The sequence below is a fragment of the Dunckerocampus dactyliophorus genome, chromosome 19 (assembly GCF_027744805.1).
Source record: "Dunckerocampus dactyliophorus isolate RoL2022-P2 chromosome 19, RoL_Ddac_1.1, whole genome shotgun sequence".
NCBI lineage: Eukaryota > Metazoa > Chordata > Actinopteri > Syngnathiformes > Syngnathidae > Dunckerocampus > Dunckerocampus dactyliophorus.
Genome location: NC_072837.1, coordinates 9,577,869 through 9,601,139, shown reverse-complemented (window position 1 = coordinate 9,601,139; position 23,271 = coordinate 9,577,869). Strand labels below are relative to the sequence as shown.

General features: G+C 41.1%; 1 protein-coding gene across 1 annotated transcript in view; it reads left to right on the top strand.

Annotated features, from left to right (window-relative positions):
- Positions 1 to 23,271, top strand: part of vsnl1a (visinin-like 1a) — a 31,263-nt gene extending 7,992 nt beyond the window's left edge. The window contains exons 3-4 of the mRNA XM_054761618.1: positions 17,376 to 17,591; positions 19,460 to 23,271. Of these exons, the coding sequence (XP_054617593.1) occupies positions 17,376 to 17,591; positions 19,460 to 19,657 (414 nt within the window). The 3' untranslated portion in view covers positions 19,658 to 23,271. The remainder of the gene's footprint in view (positions 1 to 17,375; positions 17,592 to 19,459) is intronic.

Below are 23,271 nucleotides of genomic sequence, written 5' to 3'. Positions count from 1 at the left end.
CCCAGGGCTCTGCAAATGTAATTTTTTTTTTTACAATATACTGTATATATATAATAAAACATATTGCTATGTCCTAGTTAATAATATAGTTTTATTTTACTGCACAGTAACTTGCTTCAGACTCAACTCACAATTCCCTCACCTTTTTTTGAATGAGGCTCACGGTATACACTAGAATACCTCCCCCTCCCTTGCTCATCCAATCAGCAGTCAGACCGCAGTCTAGATTCATTCACGGACTTGCGATGTCGGATATTTCACATTCTTTTCGAAAATGCACGTCCCCTACTTCGGTGGTAAAAAAAAAAAAGCCGCGGGTTGCCGACCCCTGCTCTTGGTGCTGAACCAATGTACAGAGTGTATGTTTTTCCTGCCATTTTAGAGGCGGGAGACGAGGGAAACAGACAAGCATGCACATGGCAATATATGGAGGCCGGCAAAATGATCAAGTTCATTTCATTTATCACGTGATTAATTCATTAATTTATTATCTCAAGACAGTTTCTGAATGAGAAGTCTCATCATGTTTCAATCTAGTGAGATCCCCTACTTATAATGTTTTTTTCCTTCGCACTTGGTGGTTCTTGAACGCACCAGAGTTGTGTGCTGGAATGCAAAAGTTTGTTTTGCAATGGAAGCAATAGCTTTGACAGTCAATCCGGTCTCAAATCATTCATTTGTGTTGAGTGCCTATACATTTTATACTTTAACACTTTGTGTCGCGAGTGAACAATGGCAACTGAAGAGAGAACAGGAGTCTTCTGGACTTTACTCTAATAACCTAATAATTAAAACAATCGCTTTTATTGCAAATGTTGATCTGAAATCGGAGGAGACAGTCAACGTCAAGGAGAGGGAGGAGTGAGCCTTGTGTCAAAAACAGACATTTTTATGGCCGTATCAATGACTTGTTTTTCGCTGGTGGTCCCGGAACCTAACTCATGTGAAAAGCGGGGGTCTACTGTATTCCCGCAGAGAGACAAGCACTCAGTTGTACTGTTTTTGATAGCAGTGCCATTAGACCACTAAGTCCAGCCGAATCCATCCATCTTCTATGCCGCTTATCCGCGCTAGCGTCGCGGGTATGCTGGAGCCTATCCCAGCTGACTTTGTGCGACTTTGTACACCCTGAACTGGTCGCCAGCCGAATCAAAAAAAACAAATGATTTTTTTCAGCATAAATCAATTTCCAAACTTTCTTTTTCAAGACTTGCACTTGAAAAATACAAGCTTGTGGACAGAAAGCAGTGATGCTGCAGTAATGTTACAATTGATTGTAATGTAATTTCATTAAACCAAGCCAGTATCACAGTAGCATCGGCTATATTATCACAACATCCTTAGGCTTCTGATTAACTTTAATAAATACAAACACAATAAGGTTTGACTCCCATAAATGGTGCTAACAGGGTGAGTGGATCATCCAAATACACAAAATATGACTAGAACACATCCCCATTATTAACCACATTAGATAAGACATATTGGCACGTTCCTATTCGTTATGACTGTAGCAGAAAAGCAACAGAGAGGCAGATATCAGATGAGCATCTCCTCATCCTCACGTTATTATGTCGCGTAGCGTATCTCATTAAGCAGTGGGTGTGAATTTATACAATGCCTTATTCATTTAGCCTTGTAAACAGGGATGAATTCAGAAATAAAGGGACATTGTGACAAAAAAACAGCTACCGTCATTTAGAACCTCACCGATGAGGGTTTCGATGAGGTCTTTTTTAGGGAAATATTATTTGACAAAAGGCATAAGCAGATTGTGATAATTGCACGTCGTCATGAATGGAAAGCATGTGCACGATTAACGTTTGCTTGTTGGAGTTTGCTTCATTTAAGCATTATTTTATGAGCATCCTGTCGCATGAATCAGAGTTCCCAGGCCAGCCTGCACTGTAATTCGTGTAAGAATAAGCATGAATCTTTTATCACCGGTGCCAGGAAATGCCAGAGGGTGCTGCAGTTACATAAGACCCTCCTGCACGGGCACTGAGGCCGCAAGTTCACTTCCTTTAAATGCCAGTGGAGCTCACGCATCAGCGCACAGCCAGAGAGGAAAGAGACAAATCTTGCCATCATGGCCTTAAAACTTAACAATTGTCACAATCATAGCAGAGCACATCTGTTGAGACACTTTACATTTGGTTCTATGGTATCCCTTTAAGATCCTTCAAAATGGAAGTACAGCGGAACACGTTAATGTGGACGCCCCTCGGACTGGCTCGTTGATGTCGACATGGAAACCAAAACAAACCATAGCATGCATTTACTTTACATCTTGTAAAGTAACGGGAGTATTGTGTGTGAGCTGTGATTCAGGGTTTTGTGTAGTATTATTAGTATCTACATTTCAACTTTTTCAACTTACGTGACAACTTTTTTCTCTTTTGTTTTTTACATTTTTACTGTTTTTTTTTTTTTTCCCCGGAGACTCCTGGTGTAAAGTGTACAGTGGAGCCGCGTACCGTCGCGATTGAACATCCATTGTTTGGCAAATTTGCGCATTTTTGGTCGATTTTTCTTTTTCAAGTTTGTTTTTTTTCCCTCCAAAAAAAGTTTTTCTAGAACAAATAGGCACATTTGCAAATCAGTATTTTTTGGTGTAATAAAATTATTGTTATTTTTATCTGCAGAAAACACATCTCATTCACCCTAAATCGGTAATAATTTATAAATACGTGATAATCCAAGTAAAATGCACAGCATCCATGCACCACCTTTAAAAAAAAAAGTAAAAATTCACCTTTATGTCTTTCTGCTTCACTGATAATGTTTTTTCATCAAGCGTTGAGATTTCGCACTTTGCTCGACGGTCCCTGAACACACCTTAGGTTGCTGTGAGATGCATAAGTGAACCTTATGTTTCCACAAGTAATGTATAGTCAAAGGAGACCTCTTAAAAAAAAGAATTATGATAGCATGAAATAAATATTAATATTTGTCCATTGAACTGTGATTAATATATTTTTTGTTTAGATTTAACATTTACTCATAGCAAAACTGCATTTTTTGGGATTTTTGCCCATCATCCACAATGCTTATATCAGACATGAACACATATGTCTTTCTGTGTGTTTTAAAGATGTAAAAACAGATAAAAAGTGACAGCTTAGTAGTGCACGTAATGGGATACACCTATACCGCCTACAAAGACTGCTTTTAAAACACCTCCAATAACCTCCATCAACGTTTTATGGTTTTATATACATGCTCTGACCATGTAGTATATTGATGATAACATGAAATATTTACAGTATTTTGCGTATATTTCGGCCATTCTAAGCATTACCGGAACTTCCTTGCTCGGTGCATTGATTTCACATAGCAACGTCGTAGAAACGAACGCCTACACCTAGCGCTAACTTTTCCAAACTCAGAAATAAGAACACAACAGCAGTGGCAACCTTTTGGTAGTGTCTGAGGTGCTGTGAGCGTGACGCTGACACACTACGGGCGAGTCTGTGTTGAAGCTTGTCGCTAGCCGGCTAGTAGCTATTCGGTGTGGTATGGCTAAGTGTCAATGCACCAGTACCGTAGAATATACTGTTATTATTAACAAGGTTGGTTAATATGCCACATGGAGCATTGTTGCCGTATTTTGGAGAGTTTTTCAGATGACTTTATAGGAGGAATAAGTATGTCCCATACACGCAGTAATGAGCTGTCTCTTTTTGTGTTTTTATATCTTTAAAATGCAAAGAAAATAGAAAGACATTTGTGTCCATGTCTCACATAAGGATTGTGGATGATGGGCAATATTCCAAAAAAAGTGTGCTTTTCATTTACGTCAAATTCACTGAATTTGCACATTTCCTGATCAAATACAGGGAGAAACGTGAGATGAGGCTGCGGCAAGTCTCTCCTCTTGGCTTAAGTGCATATGCTGAGCCTACTGTCTGAGTACACTGCATCCGGTGCACTGTCACACATCTTAGTCATGTTAGTCTCCAAACGTGTCCAATAAGGCCAGAAAAAGTTGCTTGATTTGTCGCGAGTCGCTTATTTGAAAAAAACAATCTAGAGGGGTCTGAATGCTTGCTAGATATAAAAACAGTTGCTAAATTAGCAACAGTAATGCCTACTGCTACATCTTCTTATTCCCTGGCAGACCAGGTACATATGAGATGTGTTAAGAAGCAGAGTTACAATGCCATCTACTGTGCGGAGTTGTAACGGCAAGCTACATTCATAAACAGTCCCATTATAATGTGTAAATCTTTTCTAACAAGCTGGAAAAACTGCACAAAAAGGGCAATGCAGATCTAAACGTGTCCTGTGGGTTGCAGGGACAATCCCATTATTGACGCATGCTGCATCCTATTGTGTTTCTTGGCAACAGTGAATCTATGATGGGCTTTATTTAAATCCAGCACACTGATAAGTGGAAAAAACGGGCCTGCTGTGACCTCACATTAACGGGACAAATTGTTCCTGTGAAGACTGACTCTGCTTGCGCATGTGTGTGGGGTCGGGCAGTTGGTGGGTGGCTGTCATATGTTTGGTGGGAGGGTGTGGGAGATTGCTTGAAAGCATACGACAGGAAAAGTACGCAAGTGTGTGCATTATTTATTAGTCATTAGTTCCGATCGAGTCACGCACCACAGCGATGACAGGATGAGTTGTGTGACAATGTGAGCAGAAGTGGGAGCGCGTGTCCTCACTGTGCATGCATGGATGCATGACAATGGTGAGCGAACACCTGTGCACCTGCAGTACATCGCTTTATTTCTGCTTTCCAACTCCATCATTCTCATCTGTGTGCTATTTCTTGTCAGTACCTTTCAGTCCACAAGTCCCCCCTGCCAAGGTGCTAAGTACAGCGTGATATCCTCCCCGCCATTTGCCAGGCTGAGATAACTGTCTGAATGTACTGTTTGGGTTGAACCTACATTCTGTTCTCACTTAAAAAAAAAAATCCTTCTGTGCTGTCTGTCACTTTATTTAGGTAAAGTATGTGCAAAGACAAGATATGACACTGTTAACTTTAGCACATGAGTGCCCTTACCAAGATTTTAGGCCTACTTATCGTTGAACTTTTTCAGACAATTATTACAGTATTTCTTTTCATCGTTTCAGAATAAAATAAAATTTAAAATAGGTAAATAAATACATATTTTAAATATATATTCTTTACATTAATTATAAATAATAATTTGTAATAATTTAAATAAACTAAACTGTCTTTTGGCCAAATAATAATTTTTTTCCCAGACACACATTTACTACTACTACTTGAAACATACACAGCAGGCAGTGTTTCCCACAGCACTGCAATCTATATGTGGTGTTGGGTTGCAGAGGGGGCGTGGATGACGTCATTGTCTAATTGTGCGTAATTGGCCACAACGCAAAACTCCGGCTTGAGTGGAGATTTTCCAAAACTCCGACTCAGTGTTTGATGTGTGTGGATGGGGAAAACTGAGCTTTTTGGTTTGTGTCATAAGAAATATGCAACATTGTCTCATGTTTTAAAAACGTATTTAACAACAGAACTAGGGAAGTCTGATATTGGCTTTTTTTGACGATGTCCGATATGCCAATATTGCCCAACTCTCCATTTCCGATTACGATATGAACCGATACCGATACGAGTAACATCACATATCTCCTGTCATGGAATTAACACATCTGTTGTGAAACTAATGGACACAGCATCTGCAATTAGCTTCTCGACTTGCCTGTAAACAACATCTCGTGTAAGCAAACTACAGCGTCTGCCTGCCGCTATTTCCGTGTTTTTTTTAGTTTCTCGCTACCTCATAGACATATGAATAAGTCTATCGTGTGCGGGAATAAAGTGTTTTCGACAACGTCTGCAAATTATGCTCTCAAAACAATGTTTTATTATAAATACATGTACATACAATGCTATGTCTAAACACTACTACACTCATTACTAACTCACTACTAACTCTTCCTTCTTGTCACTCATTACTCTTTATTCTTTTGTGAGTACATTGCCAGTACTCACCCATTATCCGACTATGTTCTGTTCTATTTCATTTGTCAATGCCATATCTAATCACGACCACACTATGGTAACAACTATATTTTGTTACGTCTATTTCATATTATTTATTAGGATTGTCAAATAAAGTACTTACGGTGACAAGAAATCTGACTAAATTTGAAACTTGACGACTATTTTTTCTACTACTTATCATATTATTACATTGTCTCATTAATTTGTGATGTATTCAACTAGAAGAGAGTGTATTTGGAATACAGGAAGTGAACAAATGTATTGCAATTGATATAAAATAGATGGGGGGTAGGATTAAATAAGCTTTGCTTCTTCCTGCTCCTTTTGGACATGTGGACGAGTGAATTGTAATATGTGATGTATTCCAAAGTGACTTGCAGTCAACGGGCCAAATACTATCAAAGGTAATTGTTAAGTCTGAGGTTTGGTTTACAGCACATGAATGAGGCATCTTCTTGCCACATCCAATGTGGTGGCGACATTGACATACAGCTCAGCGCTCGATGCGGCATCTACGTATATATATGTCTATGAGCTAGCCATTAGGGTGTTTTGACAACCCACCACGTCCTGCCACCTCGAACACGGCAAAGCAAAGCATCTGCATGTTGCATATGCTGCATGTTGACTTTTATGGCGACAGCAATGATGCTTGTGGCGCTGCAAGGGCTATATTGGTTTTCATTATAGGGAAAAAACCTGATACCGACATTGACCGACATTACATTTTTAGGCCAATATCAGGCCGATAATATCGGTGGGCCGATATTATCAGACATCCCTAAACAGAACATGAAGTTACGGACTTAGCGGTTTCATTTCATGCAGCGGTAGACAAAAACAAAAACATTCAGGAATAACTGTGTGAGGCATATTTTGGGCTTAAACCCGGATTGTGTCATGAGTGAACAATGGCAGTTGAAGAGAGGAGCTGACACTTTATCTAATAATTCTCTGAATTTTGTAGCAAATGTTGATCCAAAATTGTAGGAGAACATCAGTTGAATTAGGTTACTAAATTGCCCATAGGTGTGAGTGAACAGCATAAGTGGTTGTTTCATGTTCTAATAAGACCAGAAAAATTTGCTAGATTTGTTGCTAGTCGTTTTCTTGAACAACAGAATCTAGAGGGGTCTGAATGCCCGCTAACACAGACCAGATGTGCATGTGGTGTGTTAAGAAGCAGACTTACGACGCCATCTACTATAAGAAGTTGGAGCGACAAGCTATATTCAGTCCCATTATAATGTGTTTATGAGTGAGGGCGAACAGATAGCACCAAACCTATTTGTGGCGGGCCGCCACAAATAAATGAATGTATGCTTTTATTGTCGCACAAACATCCCATGCCCAAGAACAGGAAAAGCCTCCAGGCAACGCATCACAACAGAGCAGAATCCATCCATATGTCTATATTCAGGTCAGCATGTGTGTGTGCGTGTTTTCCAATGGCCTCACCACACAAACGCTCCGGCAAACACAAAAATGGGAAGGTAGATAGAGAGACAGACAGATGCTGACATCATCTGGCTCGCAGCCCGTTTCCGTGAGGAAACGTGTGTCAGCTGATCACAAGGGACACAGAAAGCATACAGAAAAAACATGAGCCCAAAAACAGAAAACCCACGCCAGCACCACAAATAGACGCCCCATCGGAGATTTGACGCAGATGTGCTAACCACTACTCCACCGCGCTGCTCGGGGGAAAAAAATCCATTCACAATAATTCAAATCAACACACATTTGGACTGTGATCTTCCAACATGAGCACAAAGGAATGGAATTGGCAGCCTTATTTATTACACAACTCTACAAAATTATGCAAAATATCGCACAACCAGGGAGGGCCCTATGATTTGATTTGATTAACAGAATTGTGGAATTTCACCAGTATCTACTCTTAAACGCAAAATCTCGTGAATATTGACATAATGTGAGGAGAAGGAAGGTTTGTGTGGGGAACTATTTCACCAGCGGACCGCCCCATCGTGGCGGAATCTCACACCAATCAATCACTTCAACAAGAGGCAGTTAGGGAAGACACAGGGGAAAGCGCTTTGTCTGGGTTGAGTGTGTGACTTGCAATTCTCTGCTGAAACGCTAGTGGCGGTGTTTACCGTCCAGTAAACTCCGTGAGCAACCTCAACACTTGTCAACAATTTAGCTTGTTAACTTCCTTCATCATGAGTGAACAACGGCAATTAAAAAGAGATGAGGAGTGTTATTAGAGCTGGAAGTAATCAGTCTGTTACAACAGTCACTGTTATTACAAAAATACAGGAAATAATGCACTGCAAGTCCGCCAACTGAGGTTAGATTTTTTTTTTGGGGACGTGCACGTCACGCTACGCAGGAGGGTTTGGAGGGGGCGGAGCGAGCCGGAATGACCAAAGACATAGTCAGTGAATACAAAAAAATGAAAAGGAAAGGAGATCAGGGTAAATATACGCATCAAGGAAAAGTCCTTTGCAACAGTGGCCTACCAGCACCTATTATGTTTCTGCACTATCTGAGTGCCATTCTCAATGGGGCTATCTGCTGGACATTTTTCACATGCTTAAATAAATAATTATTACATACAGTGGATCCTCGGATAGTGTATGCCCCAGTTAGCGTGTTTTTTGGTTTAAATTCTGCCTCGGTTTGTGTACAATATGGCGCGTGTCTTGTCATGTTATTAATACACCGCATGAGTCCAACTGTAAGCCTGAGTTGGAATCTACGCTTGGGCATCTCTGTGTGGAGTTTGCATGTTCTCCCCGTGTGTGCGTGGGTTTTCTCCAGGTACTCTGGTTTCTTCCCACACTCCAAAAACATGCATGTTAGCTTAATTGGCGACTTGAAATTGTCCATAGGTATGAATGTGACTGTGAATGGGTGTTTGTCTATATGTGCCCTGCGATTGGCTGGCGAGCAGTCCAGGGGGTACCCTGCCTCTCGCCCAAAGTCAGCTGGGATAGGCTCCAGCATACCCGCCACCCTAATGAGGATAAATGGCATAGAAAATGGATGGATGGATGGAGTCCATCTGCGTTCTCAATGTTCTTTGCTAACTAATACAGTTACACAAAACCCATTTTCATCTTGCCTTTCAAGATGAAATGTCTGTTCTTGGTCTCTGATTTTATCAAATAGATTTCCCCCCCAAAAAAGCGACTTAGATAGTCCAGTGCGACTCACATGTTTTTTTCTTCTTCATTGTGCATTTTTGGCTGGTGCGACTTATACTCCGGAGCAACCTATAGTCCGGAAAATCCGGTGTCACTTTTGCGTCTCACAGCAACTATGGTGCGTTCAAATACAGTCAAACAAAGTGCGAGGTCCTAACGCTTGACGAGAAAACATTGTCAGTGAAGCATAAAGACATAGACAAGTAAAAATAGTGGTCATTTTAACCGTAATAAATGCATGCAGTACATTTCACCTGTATTATCACGCATTTATAAATTATCACCAACTTATGGTGAATGAGATGTGTTTTCTATGGAAAATACAGCCTATTTTTTAAAATTATTTTTATGGTTTATACAAAAAATAATAGAATTTGTGTGGGTGTGAATGCTGAATCGCGAATGTGTGGGGGATCCACTGTAATATTATCAACATTGTATAAGTAATAGCTTTACATTACATTACATCGAATACCTTCCAAAGAATGATTTCTGTACATCATGAATTCATGCAACAGTAACATGTTAGGAGATATGACAGTTACGGTAAGTAATGCGGGCAATGTATCAATATTGGAGCCACATTATAGACATCCAGAATATATAGATAGGCTTTTGCGTGTTACTGTTGCATTCCATGTCACACTTAAACTATCTGGCACTGTCTTTGGCCTGGATGAGCGAGAGAAGGTGATTATGAGTGCTTTAAAAAGCTGTGCTGTGAATGTACATTGCCAAGCGTTCACACATCCTTCCTGGGCTCACCGCTGGCAAGCAAACATCCTCTCCCATCTTCTTCTTCTCGGTTACTTTTGCCCGACTTCAAAGTGCGTCACAAGGAGCAGAGCGCAACCCCCGGGTCTACCTGCCAAACCTGGCAGCCAAGCGATGAGTCACACCCTGCTTGCTGCCCTGCTTGGCTGCACGTCTGTATCTGATCTAGAATACAGTCAGGAAATAGAACCACTGTGAATATTGCAGACATTTGTGAGGTTGTTATGTTGACAAATACATTTCATAAACCAGAAGGAGAATCCAAAGGGAATCGTTCATATGTGGATAATTGGTAGATGTAGTCTTGTGCTTTACAGTCAATAATAATGTCAAATGTGCATATAACTTTTTCCACCTCCTGATTCTCCTCAATATCTTCAGTTTTTTGATATCCTGGCAATTTATAAAAATGCATGTACTGCAATCCCTCGTTTATCACGGTTAAGTGGTTGCAGACCCGACCTCTTATGCATAAATGGAATATTTTCGTAATGATAGCGTAGAGAATATATGCTAAATATGGGTTTTAACATTATTAGAGCCCACTAGACATGAAATAACACCCCTATAATCAACTTTACACAATATAGTTGACATAATAAGACCAAATAAGACATTTAAAGAAGACTCGTGCTCGTGTGTGTTGCTGTAAATGTGTACTGAATGCTGAGTGGGGGGAGGACGGGAAGTGATGTCGGGGCTTCAGAGTTGAGTTTCAGCTTGGCGTGGGTTACGGCCGTAGCAGTAACCCGTGTCAGAGATTATTGTGTCTGTCGGGAGATCATTCAAACATGCAATATAAGCCCATTGCTGCTTGTGTCTCTCACTGAATATTACAGTAACACTACTGACACCTAGTGACCAGTGTAGAATACTACAAGTTATCACAGTTGCGTCTATTGAATGCCTTGTATTTATTTGTATTTTGGTTTGTTTAGCCATTTTTAAGCTTTAAAATGCTTAATTTAGGCACAAAAATATGTAAAATTTGCTTAAATATGCTTTTTTTTAAACTAATAATAGGCCGTATTCAACCACAAAACAGCATGGTTTGTTAATTAATATATTTTTTAATGATAGATTTAAGCCGTGAAATTTGAAGCGCAAAGTGGGGAGGGATTATGTGTATTATTGTGCAAGCATTTATCCTGATACCTGCATAGGCTGTGTGGAGTTACATTTTGTGTTCCACATGTATTACTTGTTATTTTCTGTTGAACCCTGAGTGAGGAAGGCATTTTGGTTTCATGATCTCCGGTTGGTTCGCGTCAAAACAGACATTTTTGTGGCCGTCTCAATTACTAATATTTTTTGCCGTTTGAAGGTTGTCTGAGAGTGCCACCCCCTGCGAATAGCGTGGATCTACTGTAAGCTGGACAGACACATTTTTGGAGGTAGTCTATGGTTTTAGTTTGTGTATGCCTGTGTGTTTACATGTATGTGTGTGTGGGTGTGGGTGTGGGTGTGTGTGTGTGCGGAGACCCTGAAGCCATGGAAGCAGCAGCAACAATAGCAATGCGCTGGCTGAGTTTCAGCCTCTGCCTTGCATGTCGCTGTGGGTTTATGTAAGAGTGAGGACAAACTCCGTCCCTCTCACGCAGCCCCGCACACACAATCACACATGTTATATGCCCCTACAATGGATTATACATGTATTCTCATCCTCTCTTCCTTCCCAAGCCTCCGCGCTTTGCTCAGTGAAGCAGTGAAGACACGATGCTTGGACAAAGAAATGTAAATAACCGTAAGCAGCGACAGCCAGTGCAGTCAACCCGAGGTCCGGCTTGTGGGTTTCTCCAAACAGGCTTCACTGCGTCTGACAATGTTAGTAAAGTCAAGCATGAGACTAAGACGATATATACACAGCCCTCTGGTGACACAGGAGGCGTCATATGTAACAAGACATACAGTAGGTGGATAGAGTGGGATTTTGCACCAATGGGAAAATAGTAGGGATTACACTTCAACCACACACAATGTAAAGCTTCTTGTTGGAATCATTTCGCATCAAATAGGGCGGAAGTAGCCAAGTATCACGGTGTCATTGTCTAATTTGCATAATTTGCCATGTGTGAGACAAGTTTAGAAATAGAAAAGAATTTTATGCTGTCGCTTTTTTTGTATTATTTTTGTAAATAATATTAAAAAATCTAGTGACAAAAGGCACGTATGAGGTGTGTTAAGCAGAGTTATGATGCCATCTACTGTACGGCGTTGTAACGACAAGTAAAATTCACAGTCCCACTATACTGTGTTTATGAGCGAGGGCGAACAGGCAATCTGTAATCTGTTAATGTAACAAAGAACGAATAACGATAACATATTTGTTCATTGAGCTTTATTATAAATGTATTTCTTTATGATTCCAATGATTTTCAAAATTTTCTTAAGTAAAAAAATCGCTGAATTTGCACATTGCCTGATCAAATACAGGCCAGAACCCTAAGATGAGGCTGCCGCTAGAGTCTCTTCTTGGCTTAGTGCGTGAGCTGGAAGGTGCTTGTCACTGCTGTCCTTCCATAGAGAGGAAAAGCCAGCGGGTTTTTTTTTTTTGGTGGGGGGGGGGGGGTTGACAACAGCAGCACCAGCTGGAGAGCAGCAGGCAAATGCATTAAATATATTCTTATGCTCTGCTGAATAAATGAATACATTTGACTGCCAAGATGTAGAATTATATATCCAAGCTCACCAGGAGGTGGTCAGAATTCTTTTCTTGGAGAAGGATAGGGTGCATGTACTTACAAATAAAAGATAAGAACATAAATGGTTAAATAAATGGAAAAAAAAGGTATTCATAAACCATTTTTTAACCAAAGTGAATTATTGTTTTTCTTGTTATCCTCTTAATGAACAACCTGTATTAACATAAAAAAACACCAAAGGAGTCAGTGCCTCACCAGCCATGAACCTCACCTCACGTCACTGAATAAAAGCCATTCCGCCTCATTATTACTGGGTAAGTGCTACAACTTGTAGGAACCCTTTTGGGGGTCCCAAAACCCCCAAAAGAACATGTTATTTAGCATTTGCTCTAATCAGCGCATAATTAGTCATTGTGCTTTGTTATTTGTTGACTGTTAATGCATGCTTGGAGGACTTTTCCATTTTTAATCCATTCTTATTAGTTGTAGGTAATTATACAGGTATTATTGTGGATGGTATGTACACAGCACAGCCCTCACATTCAGTCAGTCAGTGCCTCACCAGCCATGAACCTCACCTCACATCACTGAATAAAAGCCATCCCGCCTCATTATTACTGCGGAAGTGCTACAACTTTTGTAACTTAAGGTACTATTGTAGGAACCCTTTTGGGGGTCCCAAAACCCCCAAAAGAACATGTTATTTAGCATTTGCTCTAATCAGCGCATAATTAGCCATTGTGCTTTGTTATTTGTTGACTGTTAATGCATGCTTGGAGGACTTTTCCATTTTTAATCCATTCCTATTAGTTGTAAGTAATTATACAGGTATTATTGTAGATGGTATGTACACAGCATAGCCCTCACATTCAAAACTGATGGTTCTGACACAGACGGCTAATAGTTGACAGTAGTTGACTGGTCTGTTGTGTAACTCTCACAAGTGTTCCTAAAAGCCTTTTGCAATTTGCACGCCTCTATTTTTAGTCACAAATGCAAGCAAAACGCTGACACTTTTGAGTCCTGTCAAAGTGCTGTCAGGACCTGAGGTGAACCGCAGCTCCAAAACAGTTCATGGTTAAACAGCATAAACATATTCCAACAAGAAGCTCAGTGAAGGAAAGAGATTTAAATTGCTTAAATCGGAGATCGGTTTCATTTGTAGGGGATTATATAGTTTTTTTGTAACAATTTGGGTGGATTTGATCCTTTTTGGTTTCCAGATAACTGCTGCGGAATATAATCCAGTTACATGCAAAGCGCAACTCCCCAAACTGCAACAGAATGCAGATGGAATAACGAAATCACCACATTTTAAATCCTGACCCTTGCGAGCTCATCACTGCAAGCTTTTAAGCTGCACGATGTCTGTCCAGCTTAGTCGTTATCTGAAGAGCAGGCAAGCAAACACAAATGGGAATCTGGGGGTTGCTGCTAAAGGGGGTTATTTTCAACCCAAACTTGCTAAATCCGTTTCTCACTTCCTGATGAGCTTCTTCTTTGTGAGATTTCACCAGCATGCGCGCGCTCCGTCATGGGCTGAATTATTCATTGGTTCTCCAATGTTGCATCCAGTCAGTGAGAAACGGTTTTCATTGAAGTGCGACCAGTCAAGTGTCTCCTCCTTTCCCTTCTCTGCCAATCCCTCTCCAAGTGTTTGGATCGGTACCAGTGCCAGCTTGCAGCCTGATTATCGAGGCTTTCATGTTCTGCTTAACAACAGTGTGTGTTCGTGTTTGCATTTGTCTTCTCCAGCTCACACTACCACTGACGTTAGCTGGGAGCAAGCCAGCTGTGCCTGCAGCCTGGCTCCTCCTCCAATAGAACGTCTGGCCAACCAAATCAAACAACCAACGGGACAGGAACGTAACGTTAAAAGCAAGCAGTGTAGCATTTCCTAGAGCAGGGGTCGCCAACCCGTCCATCGTGAGCTACTAGTCGATCTTTGGGACTTTGCGGTCGATCGGGAGAACATTTTGAAAAAAATGTATTATCATATCAGTGCCCTCACCTCAGACCAACTGGCACACATTTTGTCCTCTGAACCCGCCCGTACGCCTTGCCACTATCCAGGCAGCAACCCACGAGCCCCAGCAAGAAGCCCAGTCCCCAAAACTCGGCCAGAGGTACATTTGTACACCCTCCCCTGCCCCCACACTAGTAAAAAGGTCGAGTGAGAGAGGGAGGGAGTAACAGCTTGTGGACACAACAGTAATTATTCGACGTTAATAGGGCTCAAAATCTGCCTTTGCTCCCCACAAATATAACTCCATAGACGTGCACCTCACGGCCGAGACCAGGGATCTTGGTCTCAAAAAGATTGGTGACCACTGTCCTAGAGGAAGCATCATGGTTTTTCATCGTTTTTCTCTTAGCAGCGTGGTATGAATGTGGGAGGCGGAGCTCAGTGGCTCTGTGTGTGACAATGCAAACTAAGCCAGAGTAGTCGATCGCAGATACACTGAGCTTTCAGCACTGAGCGCCGTCAGAAGTTGATCAAATTAATATTGAGTGTGTGTGTACACACACACACACACACACACACACACAGATATATAACAAAATATAATACACATGATATATATTTAATATATAAAAATATTAAAATTTGATGATCTAGTTCATTTTCTAACAGCTAAAATTATGCATAAAGCAAACAATAACCTGCCACCCAAAAATGTCATACAGTTCTTCTCAACAAGAGAGGAGAAATATGACCTCAGGGAAAAATTGAACTTAAGACATTTATACACGAGAACAACGCAAAATACCTTCAGGAATCAAATTATGGAACGGATTGAGCCTGGATCTCAAACAATGCACTAGCATGAGCAATTTCAAGAAACAATACAAGCAGTTGATGTTTGCAAAGTACTAGGAAGAAGAGTCCTGTACTCACCCATTATCCAGCTATGTTCTCCATCCATCCATCCATCCATTTTCTATGCCGCTTCTACTCAGTAGGGTCGTGGGGGCATGCTGGAGCCTTCCGGCGACAGGCGGGGTACACCCTGGACTGGTCGCCAGCCAATCGCAGGGCACATATAGACAAACAATCATTCATACATTCATACCTATGGACAATTTAGAGTCGCCAATTAACCTAACATGCATGTTTTTGGAATGTGGGAGGAAACCGGAGAAAACCCACGCACGGGGAGAACATGCAAACTCCACACGGAGATGCCTAACGGAGATTCGAACCCTGGTCTTCCCGATCTCCTGACTGTGTGGCCAAAGTCTAATCTAATCCACTCCCACACTTATTACTAACTTTTCATTTTTGGGAGTTCATTGTCGGTACACACCCATTATCGAACTATGTTCTGTTATGTCTCTTTCATACTTATTATTTATTATGATTGTCATATGAAGTAGTTACCGTGAAATTTGACCACTATTTTACTACATTATTACATTGCCTCATCATCTTCCTATGTATTCAACCAGAAGAGAGTACATTTGGAATAAAGGAAGTGAACAAATGCATTAACAATTGATGTAAAAGGGGTATGAGGGGTAGGATTAAATAAGCTTTGCTTCTTCCTACTCCTTTTGAACATGTGGAACTGTGAATTGTAATATGTGATGTGTTCCAATGTAACTTGTATGCACGTTCAAATAAATCAAACCCTGACGATTACCATTCTATTTTTTCTATTTATTATTAGTATTTATTCCTTCCGTCATAGTTTTAACAGTTTTATTTCTTGGTTTTCAACACTGCACAACATTCTGGCACTTTTTAAACTCCTATTTCCGTGTATTCATTTATTTAACTCCTACTCCTATTTGTATCTCCTATTTTATTGTCATTTTTATAGATTTCTGTTGATGTTATTTTCTTTACACAGGAAGTGAATAAAATGTATATGACAAACCATGAATAATGTGTAGATTATCACACTATCTACTATAGTCAATCAAGGAAATTTGGTGGAATGCGTCTTTTGTTATGCGCCAACCCCTTGCCATCTGCTGCCATGCTGTGCTTCTAACAGCGAGCACGCTCGGATGGAGGAAATCTCACAGTCTCATCCCTCCCTCTCTTGTCCCAATTTTTTCCTCTCTCATGATTTTATGTAACACAACGTGTTTCGTAACTTGGCACTTAGTTAAGGGGCTGCGGTGGCTTCCGCCTGCCGCCTTCCATCACTGCTTTCATCCTCCAGCCAACGCCATGCACGTCTCCTCCTGTTTCCTCTTCCAGGGTTTGCCAGCATCAAGAGTGGCTGGACATCATCATGTGAGACAGTCACTCACCTTTTCTGTGTTTTTTTTCCCCACCCACAGTATAACATACCACATTTGGTACACCTGTACAAGCTAATGAGCTCAAAACTGAGCATAAATATCTTTACACATTTGCAAGTGTACCTCCTACACGTCTTTTCATGTGTTTCCTCTCTTGTAGTGATTCCAGACAGTGCGATTGCAGCTCTGCTCAGGCGGGACTAGTCCAGTGTCCTTGTCTCCTTCCTTGTAGGATTGCTGCACACATAAGCAAGGACACAGTGTGGAGCGGAGTTAAAAAAAAAAAGTACAAACCCTGGACAGAAATCAATCAGGACACATAGAATAGACCTCCGCTTATTCGGGGTTCAGTATTCACTCCCTCGCCTATTCTCAGATTTGCTTTCTTTGCTTTTAACGCTGTCTCACAAGTCAGTTCACTCAACATTCTCCAGCAGGAATATGCACTGTCTGCCTGTAATTGTTTCTTAATGTGTAAAACTGAAATGAAGAATGTGTTTAATAACTGTCAGATACCTTTTGTCTGTCTTTTCCCCGTAGTTTTTCCCTTACGGTGATGCGTCCAAGTTCGCCCAGCACGCCTTTAGGACTTTCGACAAGAACGGCGACGGCACCATCGACTTCAGAGAGTTCATCTGTGCGCTGTCCATCACATCTCGGGGCAGCTTTGAGCAGAAACTCAACTGGGCCTTCAACATGTATGACCTGGATGGAGACGGCAAAATAACACGGGTGGAGATGTTGGAGATTATTGAGGTAAGAGGGTCATGTACAGCGATACATACTGTACTTATACTGTGTAACTGATGCAGGAAAGGACTGTGAAGCAATGTGCACAACTCCAAATCTGAATGTTAAAAAAAAAAAAACACGTGGGTTGAGACTGATTAATACAAAAATAAAAAAATATCCTGACAAACGTACATGACTAGCCTAGATACACCAACAAACATAGTATAATATCATTAGGACATTATTAGACAATCATTAAAAAAAGCTAAATACAATTTATTTTGCATGTATTTACAATGAGCTTGTCCAAAGTGCGGCTTGGGGGGGTCATTTGCGGCATTTGTTGGCCAGCAGCACATACAATAGAAATAACATTAAAATGACAAAACAGCAAAAATGTCAAAAATAGAGCAAAAATGTACAATGTAAAGAGAAAACACTGAAATGTTGACACCAATAACTAATAACAACACAAACATTTGTCTTTGAATATATAAAAATCAGGGGTGTCCATACTTTTTCTAGGCCCGTATAGTGAAAAATCTAATGTTGCTGGGGTGGCGTGTTGACGTGCCGTGTTTTTTTTTTTCCCCATATACAGTGGCCATAAATAAGAAATCAGGAAGGGGGCAAACACTTTTTCACACCACTGTATATGTACATACATACTGTATGCACACACACACTACATAGGGTACGTTTTTTTCATGTACACACACACACACGTGTATGTATATATTGTGTGTGTGTGTAAATATATATATATATATATATATATATATATATATATATATATATATATATATATATATATATATATATATACACACAAACACAGCCCTGCCTCAAAGAGATGGGGGGCAAACAAGCGTATTTGTAACTAGAAGTAATGAAAATTCAGTGCAAAAATACCGCATAGATGCGCCGTTCTTGCATGTGGAAGTCATTCAAATATGTATTTCGTAAAACGCTATTACTAAGACAGTCAATCATAACAGGAAAAAGTTTAGGAAACGCCAAGAAGCCAACTTTTTGGCGTTTGCTAACAAGCTGTTGCTCTCGTCGAGCCGAGCCAAGTAAACGGTGAGCAACAAGATGTACAATTTATACTAAAATCAAAGTTACAACATTGTTAGAACTCGAAAATGTGAAATGCAGCCATCTGGAAGAATGTCCAGCGACGCCCCACGGGGGGCTTGGAAGTGAGGCTTGGGAGCTAGCTAGTTACTAGCAGGCCACAAACAGTGTGTGAAATCCGGCTGAAAATTGGTTATGGGGCTGAAACAGTGCGGTGAAACGATGAAGGACATATACAAGAATGTATTCATGCACCCTGACTAAGTGTCACAACGCAAACTGACATGTTACAAGCATTATTATAATCATGTCTGACCCTGAGATACGCTTTCACTGCTTTTCGACTGTCTTGTTTTCAATTATTTCATGTCTTTATGTCGCTTTGAGCGCCTTGGAGGTGGAAAAGCACTCTACAAGTGAAAGACCATGACCATTTACCATTTACAATTCAGTATTGACCCTCCCTTTAAGTGTGGCATCACACATACTGTCACAGTACAGCAAACAAAAAGGGTGACCATTGGTAGGATTAGCCTTGCAGGAATGAGTCACAGTGAGGCAAACCTGCTGGATGTCTTAGATGTTGCAGGCCAATTCATATGATGTCTTCAAGCTGGAGGGGGGGGTCCAAAAACAGGAAGTGGAAAACTAGCCACGCTGTGTGGGCTTTTCTTGTCCTTGAACGCCTCCCGGAGGGCGGAGGCGGAACAGCTGTTGCCCAAGGAAAAGGGAAAGGCCCTCATGTACCGGTGATACTTATTCATTAATCAATTTATTTAATCAATGATAAAAATAACTCCACCCCCTCCTTGCAGGCAATCTACAAAATGGTGGGCACGGTGATCATGATGAAAATGAACGAGGACGGCCTGACGCCCGAGCAGAGGGTGGACAAGATCTTTTCCAAGATGGATAAGAACAACGACGATCAGATCTCGCTGGAGGAGTTCAAAGAGGCGGCTAAGAGCGACCCCTCCATCGTATTACTCCTGCAGTGCGACCTCCAGAAATAAGGTGAAGGGGCGAGCGGAGCACCCCGCCAAGCCGCCGCCGCCGCTGCCACGGACTGCACAGAAAGAATTTCATGTTCCATTCAGTTTGCAGCTATTTCCACTGAACAAAAAAAAAGAAATATATATATATAAATATATGCTCGGACTACCTTTCAATGGATCTTGCTTCTTGTGTTTGAAACACTCGTGTGCATGAGAATGTTATTTGCTTTAAATAAAAAAATAAAAAATCAATACACACACACTACATGTTAACACCATGCACAAATAATATATATATTTCAATTACTCCAAGATCAAATGCCAAAATGTGAAGTGTGCAGTTTTTTTTCCAGAAAGTTTCTACTGGAGCATCAATGACGTGCTACACTGGATTTGCCGCTATATTATATTTATTGTTCCACTGATGCTAGTCGTACGTGTTTACCAAACCAAACCAAATTCCTCCCATCATGCATCTGCCTCTGTCCGTCAAATATTAGCTCTAGGTGATACTCCAACAGGTGGTTTCCTGCTCAAACATGCTCGTAACGTCACTTTAAAATATATAAAACAAGAAAAATATACTCGTAGTTACTTTGCATGCCTTTAAGTTCCGCCTTAAAGTCATTCTGCGTCCTGCGATGGAAGACGAGAAAAGCCTTATCCGAGCTGACGCCTGCGAGGAAAACATTTTCACCGGGTGGTCTCGTGCTACGTTTTCTTTCCCGCCGCTTGAACTCGTGGGAGCATGTGTCCTCGTACATTCGCTGTCGTAGATGTCGCTAAGAACCTTGTGCATTTAAACGCTTTCACTGGAAAACTGGCGCACGTCGGATGTATTAGACACAGGCAAGCCGAGGTGAAATTAGAGCAGAAAGAGAGGGCATCTAGTTCGAGAGGTTCTATGTAGGGATGGGTATTTGCTTAATGACACGCTCACTTTGGGCCTGTTCTATCGCACCGTGCCTCAGTCATTCTGGTTATCATTAATAACCGGTGGGAGGAACGATTGCATTGACACATGGCTGCATTGCATGTCCGTGCATGTGCTCATGCATGAGCAAGTGTACCATGGGCTTTGACTTTGGAGATTATTTCACTTTGTTATGGTTATTTTGATGATGTAAGGTTACCATTACCATTAATAACTGGTGAGAGCACTCATCATATTGATTGTAGGTAATACTGTATCTTGGCTGAGGGCGTGTATGTGCTCATGCATGAGCAAGTATACCGTGGGCTTTGACACTGGAGATTATTTTGCTTCGTGTAGATTATTTTGATGATGTAAGGTTACGGTTCTCGATAATAATTGGTGAAAGAAATTAACATATTGATTGTAGGAAACAATCAACATGTGGGGCTCGAGTATGTGCTCATGCATGGGCAAGTGTGCTTACGGATTTGACGTTGGGGATCATTTGGATTTGTTTTGGTTATTTTGATTATGCAAGGCTAAATTATCATTAATAACTGGTGAGAGGACATGCCATATTGATTACCGGAAATATCTTGGCTGGGGGCCTGTGCGTGTGCTCGTGCATGAGCAAGTGTACAATGAGCTTTGACGTTAGGTTTGTTTTGGTTGTTTTGATGATGCAAGGTTACCATTATCCTGAATAACTGGCGAGAGGACTCGTCGTATTATAGACTATCTTGGCTGAGTGTCCGTGTGTGTGCGCATGCATGAGCAAGTGCAACGTGGGTTTTGATGTTGGAGATTACTTTGCTTTGTTTTGGTTATTTTGGTGATGAAAGGTTACGGTTACCATTATTAACCAGTGAGAGGAAACATCGCCGCTGCATCTTGTGCATGTGCTCATGCATGGGCAAGTGTACCGTGGGCTATGACGTTCAGTTCAGTTTGATTATTTAGATGATGCAAAGTTGTGGTTATCATTAATAACTGGCGAGAGGACTGATAGTGATTGTAAGCAATATCTTGGCTGAGGACCCATGCGTGTGCTCTGCATGAGCAAGTGTACCGTAGGCTTTGAGTTTGGAGATGATTTTGCTTTGTTTTGGTTATTTTGATGATATAAGGTTGCAGTTATCATTAATAACTGGCAAGACGTATTATCACATTAATTGTAGGCAACATCCCAGTTCGGTGGTAATGCATTAGCAAGTGTACCGTGGGCTTTGATGTTCAGTTCAGTCTGATTGTTTTGATGATGCAAACTCATGGTTATCATTAATAACTGGCGAGAGGCCTCTTCATATTGATTGTAGGCAATATCTTGGCTAGGTGTCCCGTGCGTGAGAAAGTGTACTCTGGGCTTTGACGTTCAGTTCATTTTGATTACACAATTTTGACGATGTGAGGTTATGGCTATCATTAATAACCGGTGAGAGGAATTGTCATCGTCATGCAAGGAAACATCCCGGCTAAGTGCCTGCTCAGGCATGACCAAGTAACCAAGCATAATGTGGGCTTTGAAGTTTCAGTTTGTTGTGGTTGTTTTGATTATGAAACAGTTCTGGTTAACATTAATAACTGGTCAGAGGACTTATATTGATCGTCGGAAATATCTTGACTGGATGCCCGTCACAAGAAACCGTGAGCTTATCATTAATAACTGGTGGGAGGACTTCATTCTAGGAAACATCCCAGCATGCGCTCGTGCATGAGCAAGTCCTCACTTTTCCACATTTTGCGGCAATTATCATTATTGACTGGCTGGAGGAATGGTCAAATTGATTGGGTGCCCATGCATGTGCTTGTGCATGAGCAAGCGTGCCTCTTTCGCGTGCATTCTCTTCCACCGCACCAAAATGTGAGTGTTAAAACGGGCCCAAACACGGGACAAGAACAGCCTAACATCCTTTAATTACTATGGGGAAAATTGACGATTGATTAATTGTGATTTTTTTTAAACAGTAACACATCAAACTGTGTCTTTTCCCACATTTTTATTGAAAGAACATTTACAACGGCCTCCGGGAATGTACTTTAACTCAACTCAGCAATTATGCAGACTACATAACAAACCACCCATTTATCGACTAATTGATTATGCCGATCCCAAGTCGCCATCACGTTTTTCGAGCTTGCAGGTTGCATATCAATACAATTAAAAACAGTGGGTGGAGGTATGGGAAACGAGGCTTGTGCTGCATTTCAGTTCATTCCTTTAGGAACTTTACTGTCACAGTAACAAGAGGACGCGTCCAAAATAATTCACCCTCCAACCACTCCGGCTTTTTGTACTTTTTTACTGCCCCGCTCTCTCGTCGTATGGATGCACGGTCGCACCAGCGTGGGGGAAAGTTTGGAAATGTGTTATGCCTCCTGAGAGAGCCCATTGTTACCTTTCAGTAAGTCCACCTGGCACACTTTAACTGTACACAGCCTAGTGCATCATGAGCTATGTGTCCTAATACACAGTACTGCAGTATTCCTCAGCAATGTGGCTTGTCCTTGTCGGTCCTTGAACCTTTTTTAGTTGTTTTCTTTTTTTTTTTTGGCCCGTGTTTCTAACTGCAACTCTGTGGTTGCGATGAAGATACCAAATGTAAGCAAAAGCAACTGTGTACAAGGATTCTTTTGTAGCATGTATTGTGTTCCTGACGACATGGCTGCACTACACCCTGTGTTGTGATTTAATCTAATAAAAAGGAACTCTATGGGC